The sequence below is a fragment of the Podarcis muralis genome, chromosome 15 (genome assembly GCF_964188315.1).
Source record: "Podarcis muralis chromosome 15, rPodMur119.hap1.1, whole genome shotgun sequence".
Lineage (NCBI taxonomy): Eukaryota > Metazoa > Chordata > Lepidosauria > Squamata > Lacertidae > Podarcis > Podarcis muralis.
Genome location: NC_135669.1, coordinates 37,067,808 through 37,087,137, shown reverse-complemented (window position 1 = coordinate 37,087,137; position 19,330 = coordinate 37,067,808). Strand labels below are relative to the sequence as shown.

General features: G+C 46.1%; 1 protein-coding gene across 1 annotated transcript in view; it reads left to right on the top strand.

Annotated features, from left to right (window-relative positions):
* The window catches only part of KSR1 (kinase suppressor of ras 1), a 116,800-nt gene extending 102,411 nt beyond the window's left edge, over positions 1 to 14,389 (top strand). The window contains exons 15-20 of the mRNA XM_028708776.2: positions 183 to 279; positions 983 to 1,116; positions 3,597 to 3,728; positions 4,091 to 4,226; positions 5,393 to 5,526; positions 10,078 to 14,389. Of these exons, the coding sequence (XP_028564609.2) occupies positions 183 to 279; positions 983 to 1,116; positions 3,597 to 3,728; positions 4,091 to 4,226; positions 5,393 to 5,526; positions 10,078 to 10,156 (712 nt within the window). The 3' untranslated portion in view covers positions 10,157 to 14,389. The remainder of the gene's footprint in view (positions 1 to 182; positions 280 to 982; positions 1,117 to 3,596; positions 3,729 to 4,090; positions 4,227 to 5,392; positions 5,527 to 10,077) is intronic.
* Positions 14,390 to 19,330: the final 4,941 nt, after the last annotated feature.

Sequence of the window (19,330 nt, the reverse complement as noted above, 5' to 3'; positions counted from 1 at the left end):
TATACCCTTGGACTCTTATTACCTGCCTACCTATGGATCTGTAGCTTTTTTCAGCCAGGGTACGTGCCTGTTTGTGATGGGATAGTATGAAGTGAGCATAACCATTCCTTATACCATTTACTCATCACAAGACAGTTCTGATTTTTCTTCTTAACTCAATTGTCTACCCACATCTGCCTTAGCTTCTGCAAAGGAAGAACGCTTCATTCGTTTGTAAGGGATCCCAAGATATCTTTGGATATTAACAAGACCAGGCAGATCGCCCAGGAGATCATTAAGGTAAGAAGCATTTTGCATAAGATTATTAAGGTAATATGTAAGGCTACCTGGGATAGGGAACCATTTTTCCCCTGTGGAAAACATGAATTGGGGGCTGGAGCCAATGGTGGATGGAGCCACTGCTCTGCCTTTCTGCCCCGCCTCTTCTGTTTCTCTTGTAAACATTTGAACAGGGATGGAGAACATCTGTGTGTCTCCAGATGTTCTCCCATCCACCCCAGCCAGCATGGTCAATGGTAGTGGATAATGGGAGTTATAGTTCAGCAACACCTGAAGGCCACTGGTTGCCCATCCTGGATCAAAAACATTGACTGTCAATATTGCCTTTGGCAGTGGTACTTGGAGTTTAGGTTTCTCTTTCAGGGGCTCAGGCAAAGACATCTTTAAATAACTGGCTTTCTTTTGCCCACAAATGACTGATATAAACTGCGTAGGGCGACAAAGCTAGTGATATTTGCTGTGTGTGTGCTAGTAACTTGGGGAGATTCATTTCAAGGCTGTGCTATTTCACCATACCATAGGAGCCCACGCTGTCCCCTTCTACAGTATGGGTGACAGGTGCGTGCAAGATGAGCAGAAAGAGAAGGAAATGTTATATAAAGCAGGAGGGGTCTAGGAGTGGACGCAGCAGGGGCTTGACCAGGTAGCACGCCAAGGAATGCAGATCTGCCTGCAAAAAGGCTAACAGACTGATGTTTTCCAGGGCATGGGGTATCTCCACGCAAAAGGGATTGTGCATAAAGATCTCAAGTCGAAGAACGTTTTCTATGAAAACGGAAAAGTTGTGATCACAGACTTTGGTCTGTTCGGGATTTCTGGTGTGGTTCAGGAGGGAAGGTAAGTTTTCTTTTGCTACCTCTTTCTCCATTTGCTTCTATGTGAACCAGGAATTGAACGTGGGACCTTCTGCCACTGAGTTATGGCGCCTATAGAAGCCCCCCCCCCCCAATTTCATCTTATTCTCCGTACTTTTCCATCTATAAGACAACCCCATGTATTAGACACCCCCTATTTTGGGGGGGCTCAAATTTAAGAAAATGAGCAATTTGGGGTGGGGGGAATGCCGAACCAAATATCACTCACCCAACTGGCACAAGCTAACAATAGCAAGCAACACAATCCAAGTTGCCAAAGCGGCAGCCAATCCAAAACAGCCCTTGACGCATCTGCTAATAACCAGTCCATTTGACAAAGTATCAGCCAATCCAAAGCAGCCCTTGCTGCATCCACAAATACCGTATTTTTCCCTCTATAACACGCAGATTTTTTTCTCCTAAAAAGGAAGGGGAAATGTCTGTGCATGTTATTGAGCGAATGTGTGGTCCCTGGAGCCGACTGGGGCGAGTGGAGGCAAAAATCAAATCGCTCATCTCGGAGAAGGGAAACCTGAAAAGAGGAAGTGGCTGCTTTCCTGCATTCTGCCTCAGGGTCTTACTGCCCACCCTCCTCTGTTTCCTTGCTGTGTTTGCTCAAACGGAACAAAGAGCAGGGAAAGCCCCTCCGCTCCAGGCAAGCAGAGGGGAAAGCAGAGTGTCGTTCCTTCCTCTCTGTGCTCTGGTGCTGCTGAAAACATGCAGGTGGGAGAGAGAGAGAGAGAGAGAGAGAGAGAGAGAGAGAGAGAGAGAGCTGGCTGGCTTGGGTGCTTGGGTGGGGGGAAACTTTTGCCTTCCTTTCCTCCCTCCCGTTATACCCCTCTCCTGCATTCTTAGCCAGCTGCTTCTCTGCACACCCCTCTCGTGCTCCTTGTCCCTTCTGTGTTTTTCCTTCCCTCCCCACTTAAAATGTGGTTACAAAGCATAGATCCACATGGATCCTCAGGATCTTTGCATTGGGTCACCCCAAATTCACCATCAGATCACATAGCATGTCCATGGCTACAGCCTGCCCCCCAAAAATCACGCACCCACTGTTGCCTGGGGCTGCAATGGCACAAAAACATGGTTACAAAGCATGGATCCACATGGATCCTCAGGATCTTTGCATTGGGTCACCCCAAATTCAGCATCAGATCACATGTCTGTGGCCATAGCATGAAGCACAAAAATGATACATCCACTGTTTCATTCAGAATGTTTTTTCCCTTGTTTTCCTCCTCTAAAAACGATGTGCGTGTTATGGTCAGGTGCGTGTTATAGATCGAAAAATACGGTAATCCACCCGATTCACAAAGCAGCAGCCAATACAAAGCAGCCCTTGCAGCAGACACCATTCACTCACCCAATCCTGCTCGCGGAGGCAACCAATCACCCATCCCCCCTCAGCACTACCCATGTATAGGATGCCCCCCCATTTTTTACTTAATTTTGGAGTAAAAAACCCTTGTCTAATACATGGGAAAGTATGGTATCTTGTTCCACTGAGTTATCCCCTCCTTTGAGTTCCCAAGTTGTGTTGGCCTTGTAGAGTACTGGCTTGGATCCAATGCTAGCCCCGCTCAAGGTACACCTGCCAAAGTGAACCAACATGGGTTCGCTTATTTTAATGGGTCTGCACTGCACCAGCAGCAAGACAGGAGCAGTAGCCAGGTCAGCTGCAAAGCAGGTGAAACTTTTGTTGCCATCTTCCTGCTTTGCTTTGCTGCTGCGTCCCCCTGAAGGGAGAGTAGAGATACCAGACCATCCCTGGATGACCCACCCACCACTGATTTGTAACATTGGCCTTGACCCCAGATTTCTGGGTGGGGTGGAAAGGTTAAATGGGGGGAAATGTTGGTTCGATGGGGATGATTTTTGGACTAGAGGGTGGTTGAGGTTTTGCTTATTTGCTAGTTGGGGGGTTAGAGTATTGCTTTGCTTATTGTTTTGAGTATTGTAAATGTTGTTCGCTACTGGCATGCCCCTGTCCCCCGTCCCCCCGCATGGATGTTATATGAAATATTCATGTATTATATGACGTACACCCCTTTTCCCTATAGTACTGTGTATTGTACAGTGGTACCTCGGGTTAAGTACTTAATTCATTCCGGAGGTCTGTTCTTAACCTGAAACTGTTCTTAACCTAAAACACCACTATAGCTAATGGGGCCTCCTGCTGCCGCCGCACCGCCAGAGCACAATTTCTGTTCTTATCCTGAAGCAAAGTTCTTAACCTGAAGCACTATTTCTGCGTTAGTGGAATCTGTAACCTGAGGCGTATTTAACCTGAAGCGTATGTAACCCGAGGTACCACTGTATACCTTTTTTCATTTTGTTGTAAGGAACTTTGAAACCTTTGGGTGACAAGTGACTAATAAGTTTAATAAATGAAATGAAATTCTCTGAGTAGAACTTTGCTGGGTACATCACCAAGTCCAGTAACGCTCCCCTTTCTGACACCAGGCGCGAGAACGAACTGAAACTGCCCCACGACTGGCTGTGCTACCTGGCTCCAGAGATCGTGCGCGAGATGGCTCCAGGGAAGGATGAGGATAAGCTCCCGTTTTCCAAGGCGGCTGACGTCTATGCTTTTGGGTAAGTGTGAGAACATCGGTAAACGCCGATTGGTTAAAAAGAAGAAATTTCGTATTGCAAAGGCCTGCCTAAACAGTCCAGTTTTCCAAAAACACACCCAAAAGAAGGGAGGGATGATTCCCACTGAACTTCAACTGGCAGGGAGTTCCGCAGGGCCTGCTCCATGATGTTCTTGGTGACGTGTCTGTCGTTGGGCCCTGACAGTGATAGACCTTTGGCTCTCAATTTTCAGTTCTTAATAACTTTTCAGTTTAAGTGAGAATACCGTAAGATCTTGGGGACATAATGCTTGGAGGAAGGGCAGAGATGTACATTGATAGGTTTCCTGTTTTAACTTTTCAAAACCTCTCTTTGCCTCTCAGGACCGTGTGGTATGAGCTCCAAGCCAGAGAGTGGCCCTTTAAGAGCCAGCCAGCCGAGGCGTTGATCTGGCAGATTGGGAGTGGCGAAGGCATGAAACAGGTCCTCTCCACAAGCAGCTTGGGGAAAGAAGTTGGAGTAAGTGGATGGGGGAATCTTCCATTGGCAGCTGCGTTTAGTACATCAACCACCCGGGGCCGGCCCAAGCGTTAGGCAGAGTGACAGGATCTCAGATGCTGGAAAGGGGGATAGCGGTGCTGTGTTCAGAGGGCAGGCCTGCCTCGTGCCTCCTTAGCTAGCCCGCCATGCGCTGGAGGATGCTATCCAGCCTCGATTGTGGGAGAAGCACCATCTTGTCCCCTTTGCTTCAGTCTCCAAAATGTCTTGGTCCAGTGGTGTGGGATGATGGGAGTTGTAGTTCAACAACACAGGAAACTGCCTTATACCAAGTCAGACTATTGGCCCATCTGAGTTGATATTGTCTACCGTGGCTATAATTCATTGGCTCTACAGAGTTTCAGGCAGGATTGAACCTAGGTGCTCTATCACTAAGCTATGGTCCTTCCCAAACAACTGGAGGCCTATAGGTTTCCCACACCTGCTACACACCTGTCTTCTGACTGCATCCCTGTGCAGGATTAAGCCTAAAGTAGCTGGGAACAGCCTAGGCACCCGCAATCTGGTTGCTCCAGAAGCCGAGATGGTAGCTAAAACGTACTCCCCTATCACAACAACCCATGAAAGCAACCCCAAAGGATCCTGGGAGCTGTAGTTGAGTGTGCTGAGAGTTCCTAGGAGACTCCCATTCCAGTTGCAGTTCCCAGAGTTTCCTGGGAAGGTGGCTGGATTGTTTAACCACTCTGGGAAATCGTAGCTGGTTGAAGGGAAACTCAATTGCCTCTAGTAGCACCTTAAAGACCAACTAAGTTAGTTCTTGGTATGAGCTTTCGTGTGCATGCACACTTCTTCAGGTATCTGAAGTGTGTGTGCACACGAAAGCTCATACCAAGAACTAACTTAGTTGGTCTTTAAGGTGCTACTGGAAGGAATTTTTTTTGTTTTGACTATGGCAGACCAACACGGTTACCTATCTGTAACTCAATTGCCTCTGTAACTCTGGAGCCAGGATTGAAGCTTAAAACTCCTTGCACCTCCCTTGTTATAACAACCCATGAAAGCTCCCCAGTCTGGTCATGTTTCTCCCTGAGCTGCTTTTCAAAAACATGCCTACCCTTGCCATATCCCCTTTCAATGTGAAGTAAGTAACACAACTGCCTGTTAAAAACGCAATGCCCTCTTTTTAGGAAATTCTCTCTGCGTGTTGGTCTTTCGATGTCAGTGAGCGTCCCAGCTTCACTCTCTTGATGGAAATGCTTGAAAAACTGCCAAAACTCAACCGGAGGCTCTCTCATCCGGGACATTTCTGGAAATCAGCCGAGTACGTATTGCCCTGTGTCCGCTTGCCTCTAAGCTGCTTCTGGAAATCACAGTTGATTATGCTGGTTGGGGACCCAATATTTGCAACGGGGTGAAAGCTTCTGTAGGTTCATGCATATCTGCATTTAACACACTAACACTGCAGGCCCATGTGTCTTTAGTGTGCCCACCGGTGCGTCACAAAGTTGTACATGGTACAGCTTGTACATGGTAAACCATGGTTTGCAGGGAGAGCTGACAAGGCGGCCTCCAAAAATTGTTGAACTCCAATTCCCATCGCACCTGGCCTTTGCCCCTGCTGGCTGGGGCTGATGGGAAATGTAGTCCGACTTTTTTAAAGGGTGCCATTTTGGCTCCCTCTGCAAGCCATGGTTTACTGTGTTTGAGCTGATCACCCTTGGCACGGCTGTTCATAACTTCCCAAAAATAATTCTGGGAACTGTAGTTTGTTAAGGGTGCTGGGAATCATAGTTCTGTGAGGGGCAAACGACAGCTCCCAGGATTCTTTGGGGGAAGTCACATGCTTTAAATCTATGGTGTGTACACAGCCAGAGTCCTGCCCACTGCTAAGGAGAATGGCTAAGGTCCCATGGGTCCTAACTTCTCGCTATTTCTGCAAGATAGACTCCTTATTAGGTTACCAGCTGCCCCTCCTGAATTCACTTGTGGGTTCAGAGGGGCATATACGTGTGTGGTAATTCAGCACACACCTAGGCACAAAGGTCTTGCTTTCAAACAGCTACACCTCCCCTGTCCCCAACCAGACTATCTACATAGAAATGGGGGGAAAGAATTAAGGCTCCGACAGTAAACGCACTGTTCCAATCTCTGCTTAAAGATACAAGCATCATTCTGCTGTGTGTGCTGGGATCACAGGAAGCCAGCTTATAGTGAGTCAGAGCCTGAGTCCATCTTGCTCAGCGTTTTCTGCAGCTCTCGAGGGTCTCGCGCAGGGGACATTCCCAGCCCTACCCAGGTGCGAAGCAGATCCTGTACCGCAGAGCCCTTCAAAGCTAGCTCTGCTGTACGGCTGAGTTTTTAACGGTGAACTAACACTCCTTCTCTTGTCTTTCTCCCTTTGCCTTTCACCTCCTTCCTTATAGGATGTAGCTACTGATGCAATAGTTGGGTTCTGCCTTGCATGCTTCCTTGTCTCCTAACCCACTCAGCAACTTGGACAACTGCTCTAAACGTGTGCACGCAAGCACACACACAAAAACCACACATGCTGCCGGTTTTTAATCCTTGGATGCCCCTTGCTGCTTCTACGAATTCCTTTTCCCCGCCTCTTCTCTTGGTGTGGGCTGCTGTAACTCGAAATAACCATTCCTGTCTGCAAGAACTGTGGCGTTCTACTAACACCTGGTCCAGATTAACCCTTCTTCCGAAGCGTTTTCAGCGGCTGCAGCACTTGTCACCTCGCCTCTTCCTGTCCCGGCATTCTCCTCCTTCCTCTATAGACTTGCCCCCAGCGGTTATTTCTCTGAACTTTTACCAACCAGCATCTCAAGCAAGTTTGTAAAGCAAACACCCCAACCAACCAAGCAGTGTTGCGTGCTTCTCCTTTTTGGTGGGGTGAGAGGGGCTTTAAGGAAATTAATAAATCCATCTGGGCATTTTTGGGGCCAGCCAGCAGCAGCGGATTGGAAAACTGCTCTCAAGTCTGTTAAGTTACAGCTTCAGTTGGGATAATTCTTGATGTTCATATTTCCCTCTCCTTCCCCACTAGAGATGGGTTAAAAACAAGAGCGTTTTCAATCCGTTAATTGTTTAATCGGTTAAATCTGTGTAAATTCACGCAGGAGCAAAGCTAGCCATCTTGAAGCCTGTAACTGTTTTTCTTCCTGTTTATTTATCATTTCGATCTGCCTCTCGCCTTTCTGGCTTTTCTGAGAGAAGGCAGTTTTTAACAAGTTATTTGTATTAAAAAATAATGAAAAATAAATAAGGACTTAAATAAAAACAACAACCCGCTGCCTGGTTAATCTTCTCCGGGCAGTTTTTAACTATGACCAACTTAACTGACTAAATTAATGTCAGTGCAGTAGCTCCTAGTTCATTAAAAAAAATAATCCTAATCCCATTTGTGTGTTTGAGGCAGCGTTCAACAGGGGCCAGCATTGTGGGGCATGCTTTTGCTTGTGTTTCTGCTTCTCGCTTGTCCCTTCAAGGTGTAGCAGTGGGAAATCTGACTTAAGAGCAAAATTCAGAGGGGCATCTCACCCATGACATTTTTCCTCCCCAGAGATGAGCTCAAGGGCAAGAAAGCCAGTGATCCACTAAAAATTTGATTCCATTTTCACTTGCAAGCAAAGCTACCTAATTTGCACTTTGGGAAACAATAGGCAAACTGAGTCTCAGCTTCCTTTTGAAATCTACACATCCTTGCTCTCCAGCCCCCCCTGCCCAAACCCCTTTTGAGTGAGTTCTCCTTCTCAGGAGACCATGGCTGAACCTCTCTCCTTAGATTTGGAGGTGAGCCTGGTTCAGTTGACTTCCTGCCTCATGAGGCTGTGGACGCTCCTTCCTTGGAGGTTTTCAAGCAGAGGTTGCATAGCCATCTGTCGTGGATGCTTTCGCTGAGATTCCTGCATTGTTGGACTAGATGACTCTTGGGTCCCTTCCAACTCTACAATTCCATGATTTGGCAGAGGAAATTCCCCTGCTAGTCCTTTTCTAGGCAGGAGAGTATGGCCCCAGCTTTGTAGCAGCAGAGCCAGTGAACTTTCTGCTTTCCTCCTCAAGGAGGGTGGTCCGAAAGGGACAAGTAGGGTGGGGGATCTTGTCCAATCTTCAGTGCTTTACAGATTTTCATTGGACTTGGGTAGGGAACTAGCAGACCCTAAGATGTTGCTGAACTACAACCCCCCCCCCCCTTATCCTGAGCTAGCTGCAGTGATGGGAGAAAAGTGGTCATGGCCCTTGTGGTCTATTCCAACTCTATGATTCTATGATTCTATGAAATAAAGTTCATCCATGCAGCTCATAATACTTTGATTCTAAGTGTGCAGCAACATCTGGAGTGCAGGAGAGCTTCCTTCAGGTTTGTGTCCAAGTAAACTAGTGTGGGTGGGACGCGGGTGGCGCTGTGGGTAAAAGCCTCAGCGCCTAGGGCTTGCCGATCGAAAGGTCGGCGGTTCAAATCCCCGTGGTGGGGTGCGCTCCCGTTGTTCGGTCCCAGCGCCTGCCAACCTAGCAGTTCGAAAGCACCCCCGGGTGCAAGTAGATAAATAGTGACCACTTACTAGCGGGAAGGTAAACGGCGTTTCCGTGTGCGGCTCTGGCTCGCCAGAGCAGTGATGTCACGCTGGCCACGTGACCCGGAAGTGTCTCCGGACAGCGCTGGCCCCCGGCCTCTTGAGTGAGATGGGCGCACAACCCTAGAGTCTGTCAAGACTGGCCCGTACGGGCAGGGGTACCTTTACCTTTTAAACTAGTGTGGAGGTGGAGCAATTTAGGGAGGCCAAATTTGGCGGCAATGTGTCTTGAGCCAGCCCCAAAATATGTTACTTTTCCTACACACAGACTGGGTCAGAAACTTCGGGCATGCAGACTTTTCCTGATCAACATGGCGCAGCAAGAGAAACACTTTGCAAGTGACGCTGCGTGTTTGTCTGTAAAATAGGTCGTGCCCCTCTCCAATGAGATATGTTTCCATATCAGCGGAATGTCATAGGTGAGGTGCCCCCCCCAAAAATATCTTCTCCCTAAGAAGCTTCCTTAAATAGTTATCCTTTATTAGGCATAGCAAACCACACATTATCAAACAAGACACCATATAAAAATTGTGCAAAATACGAGCTCAACATAACAAGGTTTGTCCCGGTCAGATCTTTAACTCCAGAGCAAATCAATTTGCATAAATAATACACTACCGAATCCTCGATCAATTAAGAACCACTAATTCTCTTTATAATGACCCAGTCTTTCTACATGGACAGCACTCAAAAATTCAGCCACTATTAAAGTAATTTGATCATTCCTGTCCGAAAGCAGGTCCTGAATCGTTGGTGGTAAAGAAATCAGCCTATTGAGTTGTTAGGCCTCTAATAATTGTCTTCTGGCATAAATGCCAAAATCACAAGAAAAGAAAATATGCTCCAAAGTATCAGGTTTCTGTTTACTACATTTGCCGAGACGCTCTGATTCTGGGAGAGCTAAATATCTTCCTCTCACTATCATTGAGGGAAACATATTAAATCTGGCTAACATAAACAGCCTGCACAGTTCATGATTCTTCAGATTTGTCATGTATCCCTTTTGAAAATCTCTACACAAAGGGAGATTTAAATAGAGAGGAGAGCAAGTGCTGTGCTTTGCAACCTCGAGAATGGAGAGAACACTTTTGTCTGTAAGAAAGAAGCTTCCTTGAGTTGTACAGTTTCTTCTGTTTTCCTCCCAGACCACTTCAGTGTTTTGCTCTCTTGTGTTAGTACATGGAACCAATTAGCTCATCATCAGCACTTGTTGTTTTTGTACAAGGTCTCAAAAGTGAAACTGCTTAATTTCCCTTTTTTCCCACCCTCCCTTTACCCTCCACCTTCCTCTTCAGCATTAACAGTAGCAAAGTTGCCATCCGGTTCGAGCGATTTGCCTTGGGAGATTTGGAATCCAGTAATCAAAAGATATAGTTTGTTGTGTGTTCATGGTTCTCTCTTCATTTCCACCCTCCGGAAAAAAAAATATATATCTGTGTCACTCACACACCTGGAAGTGGATCATCGGAGTCCTCTGCAAAGTTTCCCAAATAATCGAAGGGCCATGGGGAGATGCGGTCTCCCCCCCCAGGCCCCCAACGAGATTTCATTTTGACTTTCGTTACTTTTGCTTCTGACATCTCGAGTCAGCATCTTCTTTACTTAAAAAATGTTTACATTCTGATGGACTGTTGTTGTCTTCCCCTTGTGTGAATTATATTTTTCATGGTTAATAATAAATGTGATAAAAGGTTTTTTTAATCTTAAAAAACAACAACCCATTTCCCCTCTCCCTAAATGTTCAACTGGCACTGTTAAAAACAACCTGACTATGAATCTTGGTTTCATCTGTGAAGCAGCAAAGGTTTTCTGTTTCGCCCTGTGGAAATGTTCGATCCGTTCAAAATGAAGTTTGCACACACACACCCCTTGGGGCATGTATACATGCAAAGTGTGAACTGGTTCAGCCGCCTCAGCTAGCTCCCAGAGAATGCTAGGAACTGTTGCTTTTGTGAAGGTGTGCGGTAGGAAATCCCACATTCCCTTTTGAGAAACACACTTTCCTAGCCTAATTTGAGAATGATAGCAGAGGCAGAGTTTGGAAGTGGTTTAAATTTGTGTAGACAATCCCATTGTTTTTGTTTTAAAAAAATAAGCTTAGAGGCTGCTGAAGCAAAGTGGGATAGATGCTATATATTTCTGGGGAGATCTTCAAGTGTGAAATGTTTGTTGCATTCAACGCTGTTTAAATGCAGCGTCAAACCCTGTTCGCTTCCCAGTAGGCATGGATTCTCCAGAAATATAATGGCATCGGGTGATTGGCAGGTGGGTGGACCTATCAAAACTGCCCCATGAAGGGGTAGGTGCTTTTGAATCAGGCCTGCTGGACAAGAGTCATGTGTCCCCCTCTGCTCCCCTTGCATAGAGGGTAGTAGGTGATCATTTTTTACAGCAAGCTTCCTACCTCATGGTTTTTGGGGAAGGTTTGGTGTTTCTTTGGAGGTATGTAGGTGGTATCTAAAGAGCTGGAGACACTAGAAGGGAACTGAATAGGACTTTTTTCTTTAGGGAGCTGTCACTTTCTGCACAGCTGCTTGTGTCTCCCCAATAACCACTATTTCTAACCCTTTGAGGCAGAGCTGGTCATTCTGTGGAACTCTATGTTTTTTGGGGTTTCTGGTGTGTACAAGGGGGTTACAGTCAGATTTTTTGTGGGGGGGCGGAGAGAGGGCACTTGTTCCAGTGATCCTCTGATGCTTTGTGTAAGCCGGATGTGGGGAGCCCTTAGCACTCCAGATGTTTCTGAACTACAGCTCCCATCAGCCCCAGTAGGCCCAACAGACAGGAGTGATGGGAGTTGTAGTCCAGCAAAACCTGGAGGGCCTGTGTACACCTGGTGTAAAGGAGACACAGTTTCTCATTCAACTCCTTCCAAAGGATCCCAGATGAGGAATGATAAGGAGGGTTGCTGGAGACTGTGCGGGGAGCGGGACAGAGTTATGTCTGTCTGCTGAGGGAAATCTCAAAAGTTTTTGAGGACTTAAAAGTGGTAATTTATTAATGCTGCTGTTGCCCTCTTCCAAAAAAGCAGGGTCTACCCAAGAAGAATCCTCACTAATGGCTCCAATAAGTGCTCAGCCTTTATTATTATTATTATTATTAAGAGCAATTTCCAAAATATGTAGGCCAAGGTATGGTAGTGGGTTAGCCTTCAGGGTTGGTGGCACAAGCACTGTCCAATAGGTCCTTTGTGGCAGGGTAAAGAAATCTCGCAACGCAGTTGTTTGTCTTGGTGGTCCACCAGTCCTGCCATTTTCTTAGAAGACTGTGAAGAGGGGGGGGGAGCTCTTTTGAGGCTTTTTCTGTGTGGTGATAACTTGTTTGGGGTTCATCCTGAACCGTTGACCGCACTCCCAAGTGTTGGAGACGGAAGCCTATTTCTGTGGGATAGAACAGTTTTTGCCTTTTTAAAGAAGACAGACTGAAGGCAGAACATCTTATTGGAAGGGAGCTTAAATGTGCTACCTTGACACTGAAAGTACTTTAGAGAAGTACCTTTCTTTGAGGGGGGGGGGCGGAGAGAGAAGAGGTGTTTCTGGTTACTGCGATGCAGTGAAAAGGCCACACCTGCCCAATACATTTACACAGTTGTGGCTTCCCCCAAAGAATCCTGGGAACTGTAGTTGGTTTAGGGTGCTGAGAGTTGATAGGAGACCCATTTCCCCCTCACACAGCTACAGTTCCCATCCCTCACGTCCTTTAATGTTGCTCTGTACACATTCTCTGCACATAGGAAGTTAGCATTTCAGGGGGAAAGAGTTCTAACCTTGCCATGTTCAGTTTTTTTATGAGCAGGGATTTTTGTATGTGTGGTGTGAATGAGCATTCATTCACCACAACAGACGGATGTGGCCCAGACACAGGTCAAACACTGAAAGCTGCAGTTCTGGTGGAAAGTGCAAGTTGTCTCGTGTAAGCCACGTAATATCCGCAGTGCAACTGACGGGCCCAATTTTGGCTTCTTTATCAGTACTTTCCTCTGTATAGTTAATGCCGTGTACCCCTCAGTGCACCAGGTCCTTGGATTATAATACAGTGCACTCCTTTGGTTGCCTTTTCTAATGAAGAGAGATCCACTCATGCTTGCAGGGAAGAAGAGTTGGTTTCTTGCCTGGGGTTCAAACACTTGCCACCAATGGGAAGTCTTACCCTAAGGATTCTTACTAAATTATTTTAATTCCTGTTGCTCTGGGGAACTGTAACCCCCCTCCCAGCATTGCATTCTCAGTTAGGATCATTCTCAGTTTGGCACACCTGAAATTAATAAAACTGCAAAGGAAGAGGTAGCAATTCAACATGCATCAAACATCTCCCTGAGTGCCCAAGAGCAGGGCATGATGGGAATATCTCTCTTTATTCCCAGCATCTGGGAATGTATTTGCCTAACTAGGGGTGACTAGCCTGTGGCCTTGCAGGTGTCGCTGGACCCCAGCTCCTATTTGCTCCAGCCAACTTGGCCAATAGAGATGATTTCAGTCTGGAGTTCAGCAACATCTGACTGCCCAAAGATCAGCCATCCCTCGAGAAAGAGAGACTGTCTTTATAGTCCTTCGTAGCTCTGTTCTCCATAAATCTGGCCTAACCCTTTCCCCTACAGCTATTTAAGCTTTAAAACATGTGATCGTTTTCAGACTGAGGGCCACATTTCCTCCTTTACAACTTTCTGAGGGCTGCATGCCAGCAGTGGGCGGGGCCAGAGGCAAACGTGGGCGAGCCAATGATTGCACAGCAGGCCAATTTCAGCATGCTGACACACCCCTTTCTGTCCTCCATTCAGACAAGCACATTGCATTGTCAGTGTTCAAGGATATGTTGGAGCCAGGCTCAAATCCTTGGGGAGCGAAGCAGGGCGAGTGAAAGGCATGAACCAACACTGTTTACATTGCTGTAAATCCAGAGTCACTCCACTAAACCCAGGCGGAAGGCAGGGTGGTGGCAGGGAATGAATGGAGTCCTTTCAGCTGTGGCTGTAATTTACCCACTTACCTAGAGTAAGCCCAGTTGAATTTGATGAGACTTGCTTTTAAGAGGAAACAGAAGGAATTGCATTGTACAGCATTGCCGCAGGAGCATTGGACGGGGGTGGGAGGAAGGGATCTCTGCCCCAGTTCGTTCCTAATTATTTGTGGGTTTTCCTTTTTGTGGTGATTGTAAGCGAGTGAATTAGCACTGTGAGGCCGTATCTTTTTTTTCCTTTTTCTTTTTGGTGAACCGCAGCTGCACATTAAGGGTCCCCCCCTCCTCAACCGCAACTTTGACGGTGTATGTAAAATGAAGTCTGTAATATTGGTGAAAATGGATGTGTGTTTGGGGTTTTTTTCCCTCCCCCTTTTCAAATGTATTGTAAACTTTGTACAGTAAATATATTATAAATATATATATAAATATATAAATATATTTTCTATCAACTTGAGTTTGGTCTTCCAGAATGGCTATTAATTTAATTTTAAAAGAAATGGTTAGTATTAACAGAGAGCTCGTGAGTTTAGTCTGTGCAACTGTTTAAAAAGAGAGAGAGAAAGAAAGAAAAGAAGTACATTCTATGCTAATGAAATTCTGGATATTTTAGAGTTCTTTTAAGTGAATAAAGCTTTGCTCTGGATGAAACACCTGAAGTTGTGTGGTTGTGTATGTGTGTGTTGTTTTTTAAAAAAATATTGTCCGCCTGTTATCTATTCTTGTTTTGAAAGTAAAAAAGGAAATGTCCTCAAGGGTCATCTTGTACAACCTCAAATCTGCTACTGCAGCATCTTTTTTGGTGGCTACTTGGGCTTTGCTTAAAATCCTGTAACGAGGTCTCACTACTTTCCAAGGTGACCTCTTTCAAACAGCCCATTTTTTATGCCCCCCCCCCAATGTTGTTGGACCCCTCTTCCCTGTCCACTGAGCTTTCTTGGTTTCATGATTGCTTAGAGCAGGGGTCAGCAAACTTTTTCAGCAGGGGGCCGGTCCACTGTCCCTCAGACCTTGTGGGGGGCCGGACTATATTTTGAAAAAGTAAGAAAGAATGAACTCCTATGCCCCACAAATAACCCAGAGATGCGTTTTAAATAAAAGGACACATTCTACTCATGTAAAAACACGCTGATTTTGACTGTCTGCAGGCCGAACTGAGAAGGCGATTGGGCCGGATCCAGCCCCCGGGCCTTAGTTTGCCTACCCATGGCTTAGAGAGCCGGCAGTTTAGGGAAAACACTCTTCCAATCAGTTTCAGAGCCATTCCAGTGGTTCACTGGAAACTCTTTGTGAACTGTAAACAGAACACCCTGCAGTGACTCGTCAAGCTTGTACAAGGAAAATCGGCATTTAAAGTTTTGCTGCTTTAAAAGAAAAACTCCAAACTGCTGGCAAACCGTATCAAGCAGAGAGTCAATAACAGAAGAGCGCAGCTTCTCAAGGACACAATGGGCACTTACAGTACAAAAAAAATAAGTGCATGTTATATGTATTCAACTTTGTACACTTCAACCCCCCTCTCTCCCTGGTGCAATTAATGACTATTCAAATAAATCACTTACCACAACTTTTATGAGGCTCATAAACAGGTTCTAAATAAACCCATTGAGCTGGAAGAGGTGCAAAGAGCCATTAAAAATCTAAAAGGCTATATATAAGGCACTTGGCATTGACTGGCTTACAGGGTGTTCCACAAACTATTTAGCAATGTGTTATGTACACACTTAATGGCACTATTTAATGAAATCCTAGATGGGAATAACAGTGCTCCCCAAAATGGGGAAACCTGATTTAGTGTAATGTGGCGCTGTGGGTTAAACCACAGAGCCTAGGAATTGCCAATCAGAAGGTTGGTGGTTCGAATCCCCATGACGGGGTGAGCTCCTGTTGCTCGGTCCCTTCTCCTGCCAACCTAGCAATTGGAAAGCACGTCAAAGTGCAAGTAGATAAATAGGTACCACTCTGGCGGGAAGGTAAACGGCGTTTCCGTGCACTGCTCTGGTTCTCCAGAAGCGACTTAGTCATGCTGGCCACATGACCTGGAAGCTGTACGCCGGCTCCCTCGGCCAGCAAAGCGAGATGAGCGCCACAACCCCTGAGTCGGCCACGACTGGACTTAATGGTCAGGGGTCCCTTTACCTTTAACTTACTGCCCAATTAGCCTTTGTTTGGAAAGTTTGGAAAGCTCTGTGTTACACAATTTAGCAAAAACAATGGTCATCTTTGAGCAGTAGCCTTGCTGGATGTCTACAAAGCCTTTGATAGGCTGAGCTGACCCTTTTTAAAGTGGATTTGTGATATGGAGATGGACAACTACCGCCCTACCAGTTTATCTCACAGAAGTGTTTGATTTGGGGCAGAGGGCAAGATAAAGATTTAATTAATAAATGCCCCACCACCACACACAATAAGGAGGTCAAGCTATAGACACTGAAATGTAGATTCAAATAAACTTTCTGAGCTTATCCATTGGGGTTGTGCTTTGGTGGAGCAAAATCTGGAGAGGAGGAAGAAATGGGATTTTGTTTGCATTTCAATGGGGGACTGCATAATACATGCGTCTTGAGCCCAGAATGTGAACTGAAACACAACAATCCTTTGAAAATTGTACTTCTCCAAATTTTGCAATGCAGTTCGCCAACCAAACTGGTTAAACAAAAGCATTGTGGAATGTGTGTGTAAAAATGCAGAAATCAATGAACATAACATACAAAAGCACATTGGAAAGTCACTTGTAGAAAATATGCCTTAATTGTGTTTGTTAGGAGAAATTTGCACTGAAAGCCTGATGGGTGTGATAGATTGCTGAGGAAATGCAGACAACTGAATTTAAAATTGGCAAAAATGAGAACCTCAAACTGACGGATTTGCCTTTCCCCTGTGAAAGCAACATGAGGGTTAACAAAGTGCCAACTTGTTGTGCTTTTTGTGAGCTGCTGGTGCCATCTGGTGGCTACTCCTCAGTGGCACACCTAGTCCATTTTTGCCTGTCAATATCTCTCCCTGAGCCACCAAACTCCCAGTTTCTCCTGGGGCGCAGTGAAGCTATTAGTGAAATCATCCTGGACAAGTGTTAACCTGGGTTTCACTCCCAACATGTACCTGGTTTAGCCACGCAGCAGGTGGAGGTGGTAGAGTCCTGTGCAACGTTAGAAATTTGCCAGGCGCATTCGCCAACTGCAACCAGGAGGAGATCTCTGGATGCCAGGATAGCAGCTGACGTCTCCATCTGGCTGGCCCCTCCAGCTTTCTTAAGCAGGTCAGCTGAAGAGCTCATTTATTTCATTTATATCCCACCTTTCCCTCCAAAAAGTACGTGGTGTTTCTTGTAAGAAGCCAGCTAGACAAATAATACGCCAGCGTGCCAGATCACATCCACCACCAGCCCCCAAAAGCAAGTTTAAAGCTGCACTACCCTAGGCCTCAAATTGGAGCCAACATACGCTTTCAGAAAAAGGCACATGGGGCGTTCCTTTGGGGATTGTGCAGCATTTCAGGTGGGGAGAAGGGCATGACAGAATGTGCTCTGCTATCAAATATCCCCTGCCCTTGGAAATATTAAAACCAGGGATGGAGGACGGGGCAGTTAAACGAGTCCCCAAAAATCCCAAGTCCCCACCACAGCCTCAAACTAAGGCCAGGACAACGACCGTTTACATAAGCACCATACATGCATAACAGCAAAAAAGCTCAGAAAAGCAGTCTATAAAACTGCAGCAAAAAGCAGATACCATGTACAGTGGGGTACCTTGGGTTACATACGCTTCAGTTTACAGACGCTTCAGGTTACAGACTCCGCTAACCCAGAAAGATTACCTTGGGTTAAGAACTTTGCTTCAGAACTTTGCGGCGGCACGGCAGCAGCAGGAGGCCCCATTAGCTAAAGTGGTGCTTCGGGTTAAGAACAATTTCAGGTTAAGAACGGACCTCCGGAATGAATTAAGTACTTAACCCGAGGTACCACTGTATCATACAGTTTCCTCTGACTATGCGAGGCATGTCCAAAGTCATGGATTAAGGGGCTTAATCCAGCCCGCCGGTCGGTTTAATCTGGCCCCTGTGGCAGTTTATTTCCTGGGGTAAAATCCTAAAAAAAACCTGAACTTCAATCCTAAAAAAGGCTCAACAGCTTCAACCCTGAAAAAAGCTCAAAAACTTCAGTCCTAAAAAAATAATACAGCCCTTCACTTCATCAAATCTGGCCCTCTATGAAAAAAGTTTGGACACCATTGGACTATGCGATATAGAAAACTGTAGAAACTTCACACATAATGACCAAAATTCAACGGTTTGGTCGATTTCCTTGGCTCCAACAGCTAATGACTCCTCTGGAAGAGGGGGGGTGGTCCAGGGCTCCCCCTGCCTCCATAACCCCTTAAGCATAAGGTCACGTACTCCTTGCCCCTCCATAAGGTGTGAACTCAGCCCCACAATAGGAGGCAGGAAACGATCAAGGGCAGCACATACTCCAGACAGAAATCCACCCAGATGGTGGATTGAATCCTGATACTTTCAAAGGAGAAGCGCAGGAAAGCCTTGCAGCTAGGGGATGTGTAAATACCTTTATTCTTTGGGGAAGAGTATAGTTAAAAGGTGTTGGGATCTGGGGTTATTGACAGCGGTGGCTGGTGGGCTCATGTTTCTACATGCCAAGCATCCCTACTTTGTGACGTATATTTCTGATGTATCAATAATATTATTGTATTATCAGTTGTCTTTTACCATTGGCCTTTTGTAAGGGAGGGGATCCCTCTCTGTGAGTGGGAGGGGCTGTGAATATTGTGGGTGGAGTCTTGTGCATGGAGCATGCCCAGTGGCATGACCTGGTAGGGCCAATGTCCTCTTGACTCTGGAGCATGCCAAAAGTGCAGGCTGATGCCAAAGGCATGCCTCACACTTCACACAGCAAATTAAAATACACATTTATATGTCAGGTATTTTACACCACCCCTCCAACTGAGTAATGGATGCGTCAAACTGGGGTTCGTAGTTACCGGTAACTCTTTAAATGTATAGTGTGTGTACCCAGTCCTAAACAGCATCACTGATCAGCTTTACCAGTTTTACTCTGCTGTAGCTAAGGAACTGGTGAAGATGATAATAATAATAATAATAATAATAATAATAATAATAATAATAATAATTTATTATTTATACCCCGCCCATCTGGCTGGGCTTTCCCAGCCACTTTGGGCGGCTTCCCAAAAAATATTAAAATACCATAATACATCAAACATTGAAAGCTTCCCTAAACAGGCTGCCTTCAGGTGTCTTCTAAAAGTCTGGTAGTTGTTGTTCTCTTTGACATCTGGTGGGAGGGCGTTCCACAGGGCGGGTGCCACTACCGAGAAGGTCCTCTGCCTGGTTCCCTGTAACTTGGCTTCTCGCAGTGAGGGAACCGCCAGAAGGCCCTCGGTGCTGGACCTCAGTGTCCGGGTAGAACGATGGGGGTGGAGATGCTCCTTCAGGTATACTGGATGCCTCCTTTAACCTTCCTTGGCGTGGATGTGACCTTGAGCTCCTCAGTCCTGCCGGTTCATCGCATAAAATTTATCGGGAGAGCCAGCTTAGCAAGTACACAAGAGTCGGCTG